At 42.0% G+C, this 14,877-nt stretch overlaps 2 protein-coding genes across 6 annotated transcripts in view; one reads left to right on the forward strand and one right to left on the reverse strand.

Moving 5' to 3' along the window:
* LOC129758694 (protein bride of sevenless) overlaps nucleotides 1-14,877 on the forward strand; it is a 77,669-nt gene that overhangs the window by 55,691 nt on the left and 7,101 nt on the right. For all 5 annotated transcript variants that reach the window (XM_055756283.1, XM_055756284.1, XM_055756286.1 and 2 more), the window contains exons 3-4: nucleotides 575-1,381; nucleotides 1,496-1,591. In XM_055756283.1, coding sequence (XP_055612258.1) covers nucleotides 575-1,381; nucleotides 1,496-1,591 — 903 coding nt within the window. The remainder of the gene's footprint in view (nucleotides 1-574; nucleotides 1,382-1,495; nucleotides 1,592-14,877) is intronic.
* On the reverse strand, nucleotides 12,314-13,719 carry LOC129758702 (ADP-ribosylation factor 1-like). The gene has a single exon (XM_055756295.1). It carries the CDS (start codon nucleotides 13,213-13,215, stop codon nucleotides 12,649-12,651), a length of 567 nt encoding a protein of 188 aa, XP_055612270.1. The 5' UTR covers nucleotides 13,216-13,719; the 3' UTR covers nucleotides 12,314-12,648.

Genomic DNA, 14,877 nt, shown 5'->3' on the forward strand with positions numbered 1-14,877 from the left:
GCTCTCCTTTTTTAGCGATAGCTTATGAATTATGTTATAATTTGATTTAAAATAATGCCAAGAATACAACAAAAACCCGGAATAATTTTTGAAAATATCATTTGATTTTGAAAGGTGTAGCAAAGCACACCGGGTCAGCTAATATATGTATAAAACTACCCTAAAATTTTGGTTTGATTCTAAACATTATAAGAAAATTGGCATGACAGTTTCAGTGTCGCAATAATTTCGTGTTCCCCTTTAAAATGTTTATCGACTTTCACTTGTATTTGTTCTTTATCATTGATGTGGATGTCATGTTATATGTGCCTCACAAATCAATTGATTTTTGGTACTTGTGGTTATGTTGTTCAATGAATGCCTAGAAGTTTGATGTTAATTTTGAAAGTAGATGGTTAACGAAATATTTTATACTATTCTATTCTATTCCATTTTGTTTATCTATAGAAGATTTTAACCAGCTTGAACATTTTTCTTCTAATATTTTATACTAAAGTTTAGAAGATCTATAGACATAGTTTGAATCATTATTGAAAATAATTGAATAAAAGTTCCCCATTTTTTCTCTTTTCAGCATTCCTTTTCTGGCAAGGCTCCCTCCTACCATTCCGGGAATGTGGCGCACAGGAAGCCGTACAGCCGGCGTCAGTAATAGCGAGGACAGCTGCGTCACAAAATTTGACCCCGCCGTCCGCGTCCAAGACCTTTGACATCGTAACGGATTCTCCGTTAGGCAACATTAGTCGCACTGCTGGTACCGTTAGTGATGGCATTCAGCTGGAACCACGCCATGGAGTAGCGAAACTGCTGGAGGACATAACCGATAATAGCATTTTAATTAGTCCAACGTCCAGCGATCCGTACCTGGACGAAATAGCGGCCTTAGGGACGAGCACCTCGATGTTGCTCAATGAGAACGAGGCGAATGATAGCAGTAGCAGTTTGGGAGAATTTATGACAGAACACTCAACAGTTGCAGTTCGGATTCCGGACATCAATATTACTCATTTCATAAGACCCACCCTGGTCAGCGAAACTGGTCAACTAGAACCGGCAATATCCGGTCAAGCTGACGATCAACTGCTGCCAGAAAGTTGCTCCAACTATGTGCTCAGCAGAAACATCATCGATTTGTCCATTAACGGTGATTATCGGCATACATTGCGACCCTTCAGGCGGCCATCGTCGCCGTCATCAGTGACCGTTTCTAATAATTCCGCAACGGTTGAGGAACCGGACTTGGACAATATCACAACCGTGTACGCTCTCGAGGGCGACTTTACCATTTCGTTGATCACCGACGAACAAGATTTTGGCGGGTGCCTCTTTGTGGTGGACCGAATCAACGAGCTTCAATTGATTAACGACAATGGCACTCTCGGTAAGTTGCGAACTGAAACTGTGAGAGCGGAACAAGTTCAAGGTTAAGCTCTTGATAGGGCCACGTCGAGTCGTCGTCGTTTAGCATAACGAATTGTGTAATTTATGCTTTCAGGTCTACGAATTGTGCTGGTGCAAAACAAATCCCATGTGCCTCAGCTGCTGGAAGAAGAGGTCGCCTATTTGAGGGAATGTGTACCGCAGTCAATAGGTAAGTGGACCGTGAGTAAAATTATTTTTTAAAATTCTATAGAAAAAATAGGATAGTTGGAAGAATCGAAAAGTATTCTTTGATGCCGTATGACTTAATAGTTTGTGATCTAGTGTTATTTCGAAAAAAGGAGCGCCGTTAATTTGGTTCTATCTTTGTACACAAAGTCTTTCAAGTGTTAAAGCATGGATCATCTAAAATCTGGACGCACTTTTTATTATACCTGTTCCGGATCGTCCCAACAAATCATAAAACTTCGTAAAGGACTGTGAAAACTACGTTGGGGCAACCGGGGAACAATTCACAAAACTTAGCACTAAATCCACCGGGGTGCAATTAAGGCTACCCAATACCGTTCTTTAATCAAACCTCTACTTGAGGTGCTGTGATATTGATCACAGGTGAATTTTCTTCCACTAGATGCACAAAATCGACCGTTTAGGGAAATTAAACTTTATTCCCAACTATCTTTAAATACCGAGTCGACCGGGGGGAAATAATTGTAGGCGAGATGTTGCTTGTACGGAGGTTGCTGCCAACTGATTTATTGGCTCAAGATAAACATAACAAGGAAGGCGACACGTATCAACGTGAAATCGTCTTCAGCGAATTTTACTATTTGGCTCGAAGAAAATCTCTTGTCAACTGGCAGCGCAAATGGGACGAGGATGAGCAGGGTCGGTGGTTCCACTCGATTATCCCAAAGGTAAGCCTTAAACCATGGTTTAATAGATTGAACTTGAGTCGGGATTTTATTCGTATATTTTCCCGTCTCATGTCCAATGATTGTTCCTTAGACGCGGTACTCTATCGTTTTGATATTGCTGGCAGCAATCTATGTGGTTGTGGCCAAGGTTACCATGACATTATGACATCGAGCATATTGTTTGGTCGTGCGAGGTCCATCTTATCGCCAGAACGAATTTTATAGACTCCCTTAGGGCCCGAGGAAAACCACCCTATGTTCCAGTGAGAGATGTGCTGGCTGTGATAGACTTGGACTACATGTTCGAAATATATCTTTTCCTAAAAGCTATTGATCTTCGTCTATAATTCTTAGTATTTTTATTTTCACATTTCCCTATCTATCTTCTATCTTTTCTTCAAAAAGTGAACTAGATATAAGCACACAATTGTAATCAAACAAAACGAGTTTGGCTCCTTAAAGCCTAAAGGTATGAGCCGTTTCAAATAAAGAAATTACAAAAAAAAAAAAATAAACATAACAAACATACGAACCCGATCACACGATCGATCGTATGAGAGTGAGTTCTTGAGAGAGAACTCACTATATATCTAGTCGCATGGGCCCAGTAAGCGCGTCCTCTCAGAAATCGACAGAGCATGCAAAAAATTGAGAGTTGAGTCACCGAACTTAGAATAAAACGGTTAATCTCGGCGACACTCCAATCCTGCCGAGATACCTAGAGGCAACGAATACAAATGCGTACATGCGAAATCAGTTTGAATCGTACACTCGTACAGTGTGCTCGCATTTTGTCCCCGTGTCCCGTGTATGCCTTAAATCGTAGCAGTCGACTTCTCGGGCACGCAAACACGCGTCTCGCTCGAAGGGAAACATACGATTCGGATTTTGTTCGTGTGTTTCTCTGGAGGGCGTGTCTTAGATTATTTCGTGGCACTCACCCAAGGCACGCGTATGGTGTGTTCCTCTCTGCCGATTAGATGATGCAAATTCGCTAATGAGATCGATACGATCCCTCTGTCGATTTGAGTTACCTCTCTGCCGATTCATGTTTACTGGGGGGTGGCTCTATCTTTACGGTAACATTTTAATTACATTCCTAAACAATACCATAGCGCTCCTAGTGGTCGGATCTGGAATGTTTTGACAGTACTATGTTCAGAAATGTGTCCTCTATCAGTGTTAAAAATTTCATAACGATTCGTTTTGTTTCAATGAAGTTACACGTAATGGGAGCCGCGAGGCGAAAATTAAATTTGGACACCCACGTCAAAACTCGACGTGGTCTGGTTCAAAAATCGTGAAATCTGATTTTGAGCGAACAATTGCTATGAATTTAAAACAGATTTCAAAACTCTGATAATTTATTATTATTCTGATTTTTTTTCTGAATGAAGATTCTTGAATATTGTGTTGTTTTTTATTAGTTCTGAAACTATTTTCTCATTTACACTGAGGTTTTTTTTACGCGGTATTTCGTCCCGCGTAAAAAAAAAACCGCGTTAATTTGAAAATCCGCGTAAAAAAACCGCGTAAAAAAACCGCGTTAATTCGAAAATCCGCGTAAAAAAAACCTCGTTAATTCAAAAATCCACGTCAAAAAACCCCGAAATTCGAAAATCCACGTAAAAAATCCATTATAATTAAAAAAAAAATCGCGCAAAAAAGCACGTTACTAAAAAAACGCGTAAGAACCATGATTATTTAAAAATTTGCGTACAATGATAGTTTATTTCTAAGATAAAAAACACGATCAATTAGATTAATAGAATAGTAGAATATAGTAAGGCTTATTTGACAGTGTGGAATTCAGATCGTCTCATGTCTCATGTCTCAGGTCTCATGTTCCATGTCTCAGGTCTCAGGTCTCATGTCTCAGGTCTCATGTCTCAGGTCTCATATCTCATGTCTCAGGTCTCAGGTCTCATGTCTCAGGTCTCATGTCTCAGGTCTCATATCTCATGTCTCATGTCTCAGGTCTCAGGTCTCATGTCTCATGTCTCATGTTTCATGTCTCAGGTCTCATGTCTCAGGTCTCAGGTCTCCTGTCTCAGGTCTGATGTCTCATGTCTCATGTCTCATTTCTCATGTCTCAGGTCTCAGGTCTCCTGTCTCATGTCTGATGTCTCATGTCTCATGTCTCATTTCTCAGGTCTCATGTCTCATGGCTCATGTCTCATGTCTCATGTCTCATGTCTCAGGTCTCAGGTCTCATGTCTTAGGTCTCATGTCTCATGTCTCAGGTCTCATGTCTCAGGTCTCAGGTCTAATGTCTCATGTCTCATGTCTCATGTCTCAGGTCTCATGTCTCATGCCTCATGGCTAATGTCTCATGTCTCATGTCTCAGGCTGTGGGGTAGCGGCATTAGAATACTACCCCGGGGTCGCTGACCCATGTCGTAAGAGGCGACAAATGCAGCAAAACTCCCCCCTGACCTACGCAACGAACTCGGATTATGCACCCGGAACAAATCGGAACCATCCCCTCTTCCAACGATAACATATGCAACGGAAATGGATTATGCAAACGGAACTGATAGAAACCCCTCTTATAAAGACACATGCTACGGAAATGGACTATGCAAACGGAATCGACGAAACCCCCCTACGGATGAAGACATACGCAACGAACTCGGACTTTTCTAACGGAACCTATTGGATACAACGACCCAAGATTACCCAAAGTGTGCCGCTCATGGGGGCGTGAAAACGCCTCTATGCGAAAGACCGTGCTGATGAGGTGGAAGGCTGGCGGGTCGAAAATGTGTCAGTCGCAAACGGTAGCCTGTGGGGCACCAGGACGCACCCCACAGTAATGAAGTCCTTGCTGCGCTAAAGCAGGGCACTGGCGCAGTGGACCGTATATTTCCCTAGCTACTCGTGGGACTAAACATGAACATAAACAACAACACTAAAAACAGAAAGAACGTCGAGACAACTGATGTTAGCTCGGACGAAGGAGGAGAAAGCAGAAGAACTCATACGGAGGTCTTTGCTAAGAGAGGACTCCTTAGGTCTCCTCTACTGAGCAAAGTAGTAAAGGAGCTAGGAAAGGAGATTGGCAGGGAGGTTGCCAAGGAAGCGGGAAGAAGCCCGGTCGCGGATGGGTCCACTGAAAACCTCAGCAGTTCCCAGCAAGAGGAGCAGGTCCCAATCGCAGGAAGAGGTGCACCAAGGGGCATCAAAAAGTGTGGCCTTTTGGAGGCAGCCGACATGGTCGACAAGATGTAGGAGTTTGTGCGAAGCACCAACAACGTGCACACGCACATCAAGACCTGGGTACCGAAATTGATGGTGCTCCTGCAGAGTGCCGTCAAGGAACGAACGGAGTTGGTGCGGAAGGCCGAGGCTGCAGAGAAGGACCTGGAGGAAGCAAAATTGGTTGCTTCTCAAGGACTTTCGAAGGAGTCCAAGCCAAGAAAAACCGCAAAAAGAGACCGCGACTCCCCCGTCGTGAACGATTCCTCCAAAAAAAGGAGGGGCACGGATTATGAGGATGCCGACGGTGAAAGCAGTGCTGGTGGCTGGCGAATGGTTCGCAATAGGAAGGAGAACGTAAAAAGAAAGGTCGTTATGAAACCAGAACCACCCCCAAAACCCAAACCTCAACGGGTGATATCCAGGGGTGATGCGCTTATCGTGGAAGCGAAAGAAGGCACAACGTATGCGGACTTGTTCCGGAAGTTGCGCGCAGAGCCAAAGTTATCTGCTCTTGGTGAGAGCGTCACCAAAACAAGACGCACCCAAAAAGGCGAACTGCTCTTCGAGCTAAAAAAGGACCAGGCGGTAAAAAGCGCCGACTTCAAGGAGCTTGTCGAAAGCGATGAAGCGACTGTCCGAGCGCTATCACAGATTGCGTCCATTGAATGTAAGGACCTTGATGAGTTTACAACTGCAGAGGAGCTCGAGAAAGCTCTCTCCAGCATACCTGGCATGAGCAACGAATCGGTAGCTATAAAATTAAGAAAGGCGTACGGTGGAATGCAGATTGCAACGATTCGCCTCTCACCAACAGCGGCCAACACGCTACTGACGGTAGGAAGTGTAAGAGTAGGGTGGTCAATAGGGCATTTTAGAACCGCACCCAGGATACCGAAGCAGATGCAACGCTGCTTCAACTGCTGGGATTTTGGTCATCTATCCCGAAGCTGCAACGGACCCGACCGGTCACGATGCTGTCGAAGATGCGGTGAAGAGGGACACTTCTCTCGAGAATGCAAAAAACAGCCGAAATGTATGCTATGCAAGCAGGAGGATGGAAATGTCCACGAAACTGGTGGCTTGGACTGTCCGGTATATATAAAGGCAAAGGCAAGCCAGTACAACTGGAAATAACCCAGCTAAACCTCAACCATAGCGAGATTGCACAGCTTCTGCTGGAGCAAACGGTAGGCGAAAAGAAGTGTGATGTGGCGCTTTTATCAGAACCATACAGAATCCCGTCTGGAAACGGTAATTGGGCAGCGGACAGGTCTGGCTCAGCTGCTGTCTACGCCACGGGACGTTTTCCTATCCAGGAGATAGTGGTAGATTCTCGGGACGGATTCGTGATTGCCAAAATTAACGGCATCTTTTTCTGTAGCTGCTACGCTCCACCAAGATGGACGATCGTGGAGTTCAACACAATGTTGGACGAACTCACACACGAACTGACAGGAAAGGTCCCTGTTGTAATAGGAGGATACTTCAACGCCTGGGCGGTAAACTGGGGTAGTAGGTGCAACAACCCGAGGGGCCACAGTCTACTAGAGTCCTTCGCAAGACTGGAAGTTGAGCTGTGCAACACTGGATCCATCAGCACCTATCGCAAGCATGGATTACCAGACAGAACATCAGTGATCGATATCACCTTTGCGAGTCCATCATTAAAAACTGATATGAATTGGAGAGTGTGTGACGATTATACCCACAGTGATCACCAGGCGATACGATATAGCGTAGGAAACCGAAATCCGGTGGCAGTAAGGCAGCTGCCAGTGCACGAGCGGAGATGGAAGACTAAAGTGTTCGACAAGGAAGTGTGCACCGAAGCTGTATACATGCAGGACTCATCCCAGGTCCATAATGCTGAGCAGCTGACGAAAATGATGGTAGCGGTGTGCGACATGACCATTCCCAGAAGAAATACATCGAAGTGGTGGCGACGACCGGCTTACTGGTGGACTTCAGAAATAGCTGAGCTTCGTACTAGCTGTCTAAAAGCGAGACGACGAGCTCAACGGGCGAGAAATGAAGCCGACAGAGAAACGAGAGGTGCCGTTTACCGAGCAGCCAGGGTGTCACTTAAGCGAGCTATTAAAACAAGCAAAGAAAACTGCTACAGAGCGTTATGCCAGAGCGTAGATGATAACCCATGGGGCCAAGCCTATAGAGTTGCATTGGCGAGATTCGGTGGCCCAAGGTTGCCGACCGAAAAGTGTCCGGAAAAACTGAGAGAGATCGTTGCACATCTTTTCCCGCAGCATGGCCCGACGCAGTGGCCACTTTCCCCGTACGACGCGGTGGCGGTACAGACCATTCCGGATACCTTCAGAGTGGTGCTACAAAAGTGTCTCGACGAGGGATCTTTTCCCAATTCGTGGAAAACGGCGAAGTTGGTGCTACTACCGAAACCCGGGAAACCCCCAGGGCATCCATCATCATATAGACCCATTTGTCTGCTGGACACCCTTGGTAAGCTACTGGAGAGGATAATATTAAACAGACTTATTATCTACACAGAAGGCGGAAGTGGACTGTCGGACAGACAGTTCGGTTTTCGGAAAGGGAGATCTACGGTGGACGCCATTCGTATGGTGACAGAGTACGCGAAGCGCGCATATAAAAAGAAGCGAACAGGTGTTCGTCACTGCGCCATTGTGACGATCGACGTTAAGAATGCCTTCAACAATGCCAGCTGGGAAGCGATTGCCAAAGCGCTTCACAGGATGCTTGTTCCCAATACTCTCTGCAGGATAATAGGAAGCTTCTTCGAAAATCGAATCCTGACGTACGAAACCGAAACTGGGATACGATCTACTGCCCTAACAGCGGGTGTTCCACAGGGTTCCATACTCGGTCCTGTGCTTTGGAATGCCATGTATAATGAGGTGTTAACGCTGAAACTACCAGCAGGCGTGCAGATAGTCGGATTTGCTGACGATATCGTGCTCATGATTACCGGCGAAACAATCGAGGAGGTAGAAGACCTTGCAACGGTGTCCGTAGAAAGGGTTGGCATCTGGATAGAGGGAGTTAAGCTTCAGATAGCTCACCATAAAACTGAAGTTCTGCTCGTGACCAATAAAAGAGTTGTGCCGCACATGGAGATTACTGTTGGAGGGCACACGACATCTTCGAAACAGCAGCTGAAATACCTTGGAGTAATGGTTGACCATCGCTTAAGTTTTGGTGCGCATGTCAAATACTGTTGCGAAAGTGCATCGAAAGTCATAGATTCATTGGCCTGGATTATGCCGAACTGCCATGGTCCAAAGAGTAGCAAGAGACGTCTCCTTGCGAGCGTAGCACTGTCGAAACTACGATACGGAGGAGCGGCCTGGAGCTCCGCGATAGAGGTAGAGCGCAACAGATCCAAATTACGGAGCACACATCGGTTGATAGCCATGCGAGTTTCCTGTGCGTACAGCACCATATCAGCAGATGCAGCTTTTGTCATCGCGGGCATGGTTCCCATCGACATAACTCTGGCGGAGGATATGGAATGTTACAAAGCAAGAGCTGTTAGAGGAGTGCGTAATATTCAACGAGCAGCGTCAATGCTCAAGTGGCAGGAGCAATGGGACGCATCGAACAACGCAAGATGGATGCATAGGCTAATCCCGAGACTTTCAGACTGGGTAAATCGGAAGTATGGAGAGGTCAACAACTACCTGACGCAGTTCCTTTCGGGTCATGGGTGCTTTAAGCAATACCTTCATCGGTTTAAGCTTATCAGCTCGCCTTATTGCCCGGAATGCGTAGAGACGGAGGAATCGGCAGAACATGCTATCTTTGTCTGCCCCAGGTTCAATTCAAGGCGTCAACAACTTCAAAATTTGAACGCTGAAAACATAGTGAGTGAAATGTGTCGCGACGAACAGTCATGGCGTGCTATAGTCGACGAAATCTCAGTCGACACGTTTCGGGGTCTTCCGTACCAGTCTGAAGTTGGCGATAGAGGAAAAGGAGAAGGAGGAAGAAGGATAAAGCAGAACGATGATCAAGGAGAAATTGAGGAAAAATTGAGAAAGAGGAAAAGGGTGAGATGTATAAGTGCATGAGCACAGCCTACCCCTTGATGTAGTATCATAGGGTGAAACCAAGGGGCACATCTGGCACACGAAGCCCAAGGTGGTTTTAGTGGGACGAACCCACACACGGCAGCAAACACCCGGCTGTTATGGTTTGAAGTCAAATTTCCATCTTGTAAAAAAAAAAAATGTCTCAGGTCTCATGTCTCAGGTCTCATGTCTAAGGTCTCATGTCTCATCTCTCATGTCTCATGTCTCAGGTCTCATGTCTCATGTCTCATTTCTCAGATCTCATGTCTCATGTCTCGTGTCTCAGATCTCGAGTCTCATATTTCAGGTGTCAAATCTCAGGTCTCATGTCTCAGGTCTCAAGTCTCAGGTCTCAAGTCTCAGGTCTCAAGTCTCAGGTCTCATGTCTCAGGTCTCAGGTCTCAAGTCTCAGGTCTCAGGTCTCAGGTCTCATGTATCACGTTCTTAGTCTCAGATCTAAGATTTTCCCCACTACAAAAAGATTCTAAGTGTTTTCCTTTGAAAAAGTCTTAGAATATTTTCTCTGAAAAATCGCGTTAATTTGAAAATCCGCGTAAAAAAACCTCAGTGTATATCTAAAACTAGTTCCGAAATTCCGAATTCCGAAATCAAATAATAAAATATGATTCTAAAATTGGCAGCTGAATTTTTGACAAGCAGTTGTTAAAAGCAACAGCTACATAAATAAAAACATAAAGTAGCTATTGACAGTTAGGTTTAAAATTTTCCACAATTCTGATTTATTTTCGCTAAACATGAACTGTTGGTCAGAGGTTAGCTAGAAAACATGTACCTAACATAAATCCCGTCTAAAAGAAAAACAATTTATGTTATGTTAGGAATCGTTAATATTCCTTTCAGTTAAATTTTCTAAAAATTGTAGAATTCATTTTTTTTAAAGCATTGTATCTCTGAAACTAGAAAATCTGGGCAAAAATCTGAATCCTTCATAAAAAAAGGATAATAAACAATTTAAAAAAAACTTTAGTTGACAAATAAAATATGATGAACGGTTTGAATTCAGGACGGCACAATCTTCTTAAATCAGGTATTTTTAATATCACCATACTCTTGTGTTCGTTGATACAATTTTTTTTATCTAGAGTCTTAATCAATTGCAATTGAAATAATCAGCTGTTTTTTGTTTTTGACAAATATGAAACTGGATTATAATTTTAATTATGATTGTGTGAAATATCTGGAAGCAATATTGACGAAATGATTGGTGAGGATCTTGTAACCCAGGCGTGTTGATCAAAAATCACTCCAAAATCTATCGAGTGTTTAACACGAGCGATTGCCTCGTTGCCTAGAAAATAGTCGACTGATAACGGGATAGTTTTGATAATTGTAGAGCTGAATTTAAATAATTTCACAAAGCGTTGTTTGAGACTATCCCTTTTTGCCTCTAAATCTCTAAGGATTCAACATTCTTACTCGATTTTATAAATCCGTCATATTTTACATTCAATTTGGCAATCTATTTTGCAGAAGGTTTTTTTTTCATTTAGATAACCATCATATGATATTTGAAATATTTAAAACAGAAAAATGTAAATTGGAACTATATATATATTTAAATTATGATATATGCTAATAATCAAAGGTTTGAAGAACCTCTTAGCTGAATGAAACTATTATTTCAAAGTAGTCGAAGATTCCTTTGAATTCAGCTACAGTATTTGAAAGACCCAAATACTAGTATTTCACTAGCTACTTGCTAGCATCCTCAGTGGGTTATCGACTGAGTCGATAACCCACTGAGGATGCTAGCAAGTAGCTAGTGAAATACTAGTATTTGGGTCTTTCAAATACTGTAGCTGAATTCAAAGGAATCTTCGACTACTTTGAAATAATATGATATATGAATTTTAAACAAACAAACACACATGCACTTAATTTTTTTGTAAATCCTTTATTTGAAACGGCTAATACCTTAAGGTTTTAAGGACCCAAACTCGTTTTTTTACATTTTATTTCTTAGCTACATGCATTTCATGATATTTTTCATTTTTGAGTTTCAGAACCAATTATGCATAAATTATAGATGATTATGAAATCAAAATCTTATGATACTGGAATCATTTTTTGTTTTCGAATTCATGCATTCACTTTGAAATCCAAGTTTTGTTTCAATATTCTGATTTTAATTTTAGATTCATGATTTTATTTCGATTTTGAAAACTTTTTAAACTACAAAAACTCAATAGGCAACTGTGTTGAAAAAAAAAAAATGAATCGATCACGAATGTTAAATGAAAAAAAAATCACCTCGACCAGGAATTGAACTCGAGTCTGCTGATAACCTCTCCGACGCTTAACCAATAGGCTAAATCTTCAGATGTAAACTAGTCAAGTTGTTGCTCTATAATTCAGTTGGCTTCATCGAGTTGAACTCTCTGCTAGATTCTACGGAAGAAAATGCTCATCGTGCCCCGATTAATTGTGTTCTATATGCCCCGAGCCAATAAATCAAAGTAAAAACGTGTTTTAAAATTAATCAAAGTGAAAAATCAAAAATTAAATGATGGTGAAAATTGATGAACAATGTGTACATCATGTTGCAGTGCGTATCTTATAGATCAAGATGATTTAACGATCATAGCAGCTTATTTCCCGGTGCTCAAAAATTATAATATTTCCATCACTTGAGAACCTAGTTGGATTTTTATTATATTTCTGTAGAGATGATAGGGAGATTTCTTTTTTGCTGAAGAATTCATACTGCAAGAACTACAAAACCGTTCCTCGTGAAAATTTATTTTATAAAATTCGTACTTTCGTGGAAAAGTGGAGTGGTTACTACGCCCCGGTGCTCGTTTGGCCTTATCTCCCCTAGTTCGTTTTTAAGTCGTCTAAATTAGTTCTAACCAAACAGAGAATTTGTTTTGTCTTTGTTCGCATGGCGTATCTGAACTTAATGTATCTAATTTATATAACACAATCTTACATTCATTTAAAAACAGGGTTAAGTTGATTATTAGTATGTATGTATGAAATCTACCAGGTAAAATTAATATGCCTAAAACAGTAGGTACCTCATCTAAGAAACATTATTTTTTGAATAATTTTAAGACTGTGAAGTTTTCTTAGTCATGAACACCCCCATTGCGTCTCGCATTCAACAGCTCCCTGGACAGCCAATCGAGCCCCTCATAAAGCCCTTTGCCGCTGAGTGCACAAGTCGTCTGAACGTGCCAGTTGTGGTTTTGCAGGGAGTTCAAGTTCAGCTTTTCGATAATTTCGGCTACGCTCATCGCTCCCGGTAGATCTTGTTTGTTGGCGAATATCAGCAAATTCATATCTTTGAATTCTTCCTCTGACAGCATTCGCTTCAATTCATAATCTACTTCACTAATCCGTTCCCGATCGTTACTGTCTACTACGAAGATGACACCTCGCGCTTCCTGGACGTAATGCTTCCACAGTGGTCGAAGCTTATCCGCACTTGTTAAATCCCACACATTGAAACTAACGTTGTTGTATTGTATTGTCTCCACGTTAAAGCCAATCGTTGGAATTGTTGTTATTATCTCCCCTGTTTTCAGTTTATATAAAATAGTCGTTTTACCGGCAGCATCCAATCCAACCATCACAATTCTTTCTTCGATGTTTCCAAACAGTTTGTTGAACAGATTCGCGAATATGTTCCCCATGGTGACCGGCTACATCAATTTTGCACCATAAATTTAATTTTGAATAATGGAAGTCGTTCTTTCGGCACTAACAATCATACACGGATTTATTCAGTTTTGCATCTACAACTAAAGTGCACCTTACACTCATACGTATATCTTTACTATCTGCTTCTTATCAGGTCTCTTTTTTCCAACTGACTGAAATGTTTTAAGCTTTTGTTTTGGTGCTCAATCAATTACATTGGACCTTCACCACCCCATTTTTCTATCACAACTAAATCGAAAAACACGCCAGACATCTTTCCCCATACAATTCGCTCACTTCATTTTTTGTTTCTTCTCGCACTTATAGTATCGTAACATTGAGCCCAAACCAAAACGAAATACGTTCGATGACAGTTTCTCCTCCACGTTCTTGGTTGTGAAATATCGGTGATTCATAGAGTGTGAATCAAGTTTTTTTTGCATCGAAAAGCAAAAATAAGTGCTTATCGCGAATCAGGATGATGTGATGAACCAGTAAGTTATATGATTTTAATCGCCGTAATTTGTATGATTATAATTTTAATGGCATGTGCGGCGGAATGAAAACTAGAGAGAATTTATTTCTCCTATTGGCGCATTAGTGCGCCAATAGGAGAAAGCTTGATAGGTGTTGAAATTTTAGGCTAGAGGGCATGTTGGTGAAAAGCTCCCATGAATTGCTCCCGCCTTTGCTCTGCACTAGCTAACTATACATGAGAAACCCAGAAAGAGAATTCCCATGTATAGCCAGATCCCTGCAACGTTACACGATTTGTCTATGTACCTATCGTGTGACCAACATCTTTTAAACAAGTCTTGGTGAATCTCGTTTTTAAGCTTTTTTTTCCTTAGATTTAAGCTTTTTTTGCTTTGAGAGCATAGGAGATGAAAGCTCAAATCTGAAGAAAAAAGCTTAAATCTGTCAAAAAAGGGGAAATTTGAGGGGAAATCTGAGAGATGTGCTCCACACGGTTTGTAAAACATTGCCGGGAAGTGTGTATAGCGAGCCCAGTGGTTTGAGAGCGTGTTTTTACCACTTCCCGGCAATGTTATACAAACCGTGTGGAGCACATCTCTCAGATTTCCCCTTAAATTTCCCCTTTTTTGATAGATTTAAGCTTTTTTCTTCAGATTTGAGCTTTCATCTCCTATGCTCTCAAGGCAAAAAAAAGCTTAAATCTAAGGAAAAAAAAGCTTAAAAACGAGATTCACCAAGACTTGTTTAAAAGATGTTGGTCACACGATACATAGACAAATCGTGTAACGTTGCAGGGATCTGGTTTTTACGCACACTTCAAACGAGCAAAAACGTAGCAACCCATGGGCCTACTGAGCTTTCCTTATGCAGGAACAGTTCTAGCGACGTTGCCATCGTTTCAGATTCGCTGCGAATAGTTGCTACTTGTCGATTTTTTCGCATTTCACATTTTATCTATCCCGCGTTCTTACTTTTTGGCCAAGTGTCAATTTTTGAACCGTATTTTTCTTGTTGTGTTTTTTCTTTTTTGCCAATGATTGTTTTTTATATGATTTTAATCGCCGTAATTTGTATGATTATAATTTTAATGGCATGTGCGGCGTCCCTAAGGGGACACCAATGGGAAATCCTCTGTCTCCATTCTTGTGTGAACTGTTTATGGCTCATTTGGAGGAGAC

This window comes from Uranotaenia lowii, chromosome 3 (assembly GCF_029784155.1).
Source record: "Uranotaenia lowii strain MFRU-FL chromosome 3, ASM2978415v1, whole genome shotgun sequence".
In the NCBI taxonomy this organism is placed as follows: Eukaryota; Metazoa; Arthropoda; class Insecta; order Diptera; family Culicidae; genus Uranotaenia; species Uranotaenia lowii.

Excerpts from the sequence above, each read along its gene's own strand:
- LOC129758702 (XM_055756295.1), bottom strand. The coding sequence starts at position 13,215 with ATGGGGAACATATTCGCGAATCTGTTCAACAAACTGTTTGGAAACATC.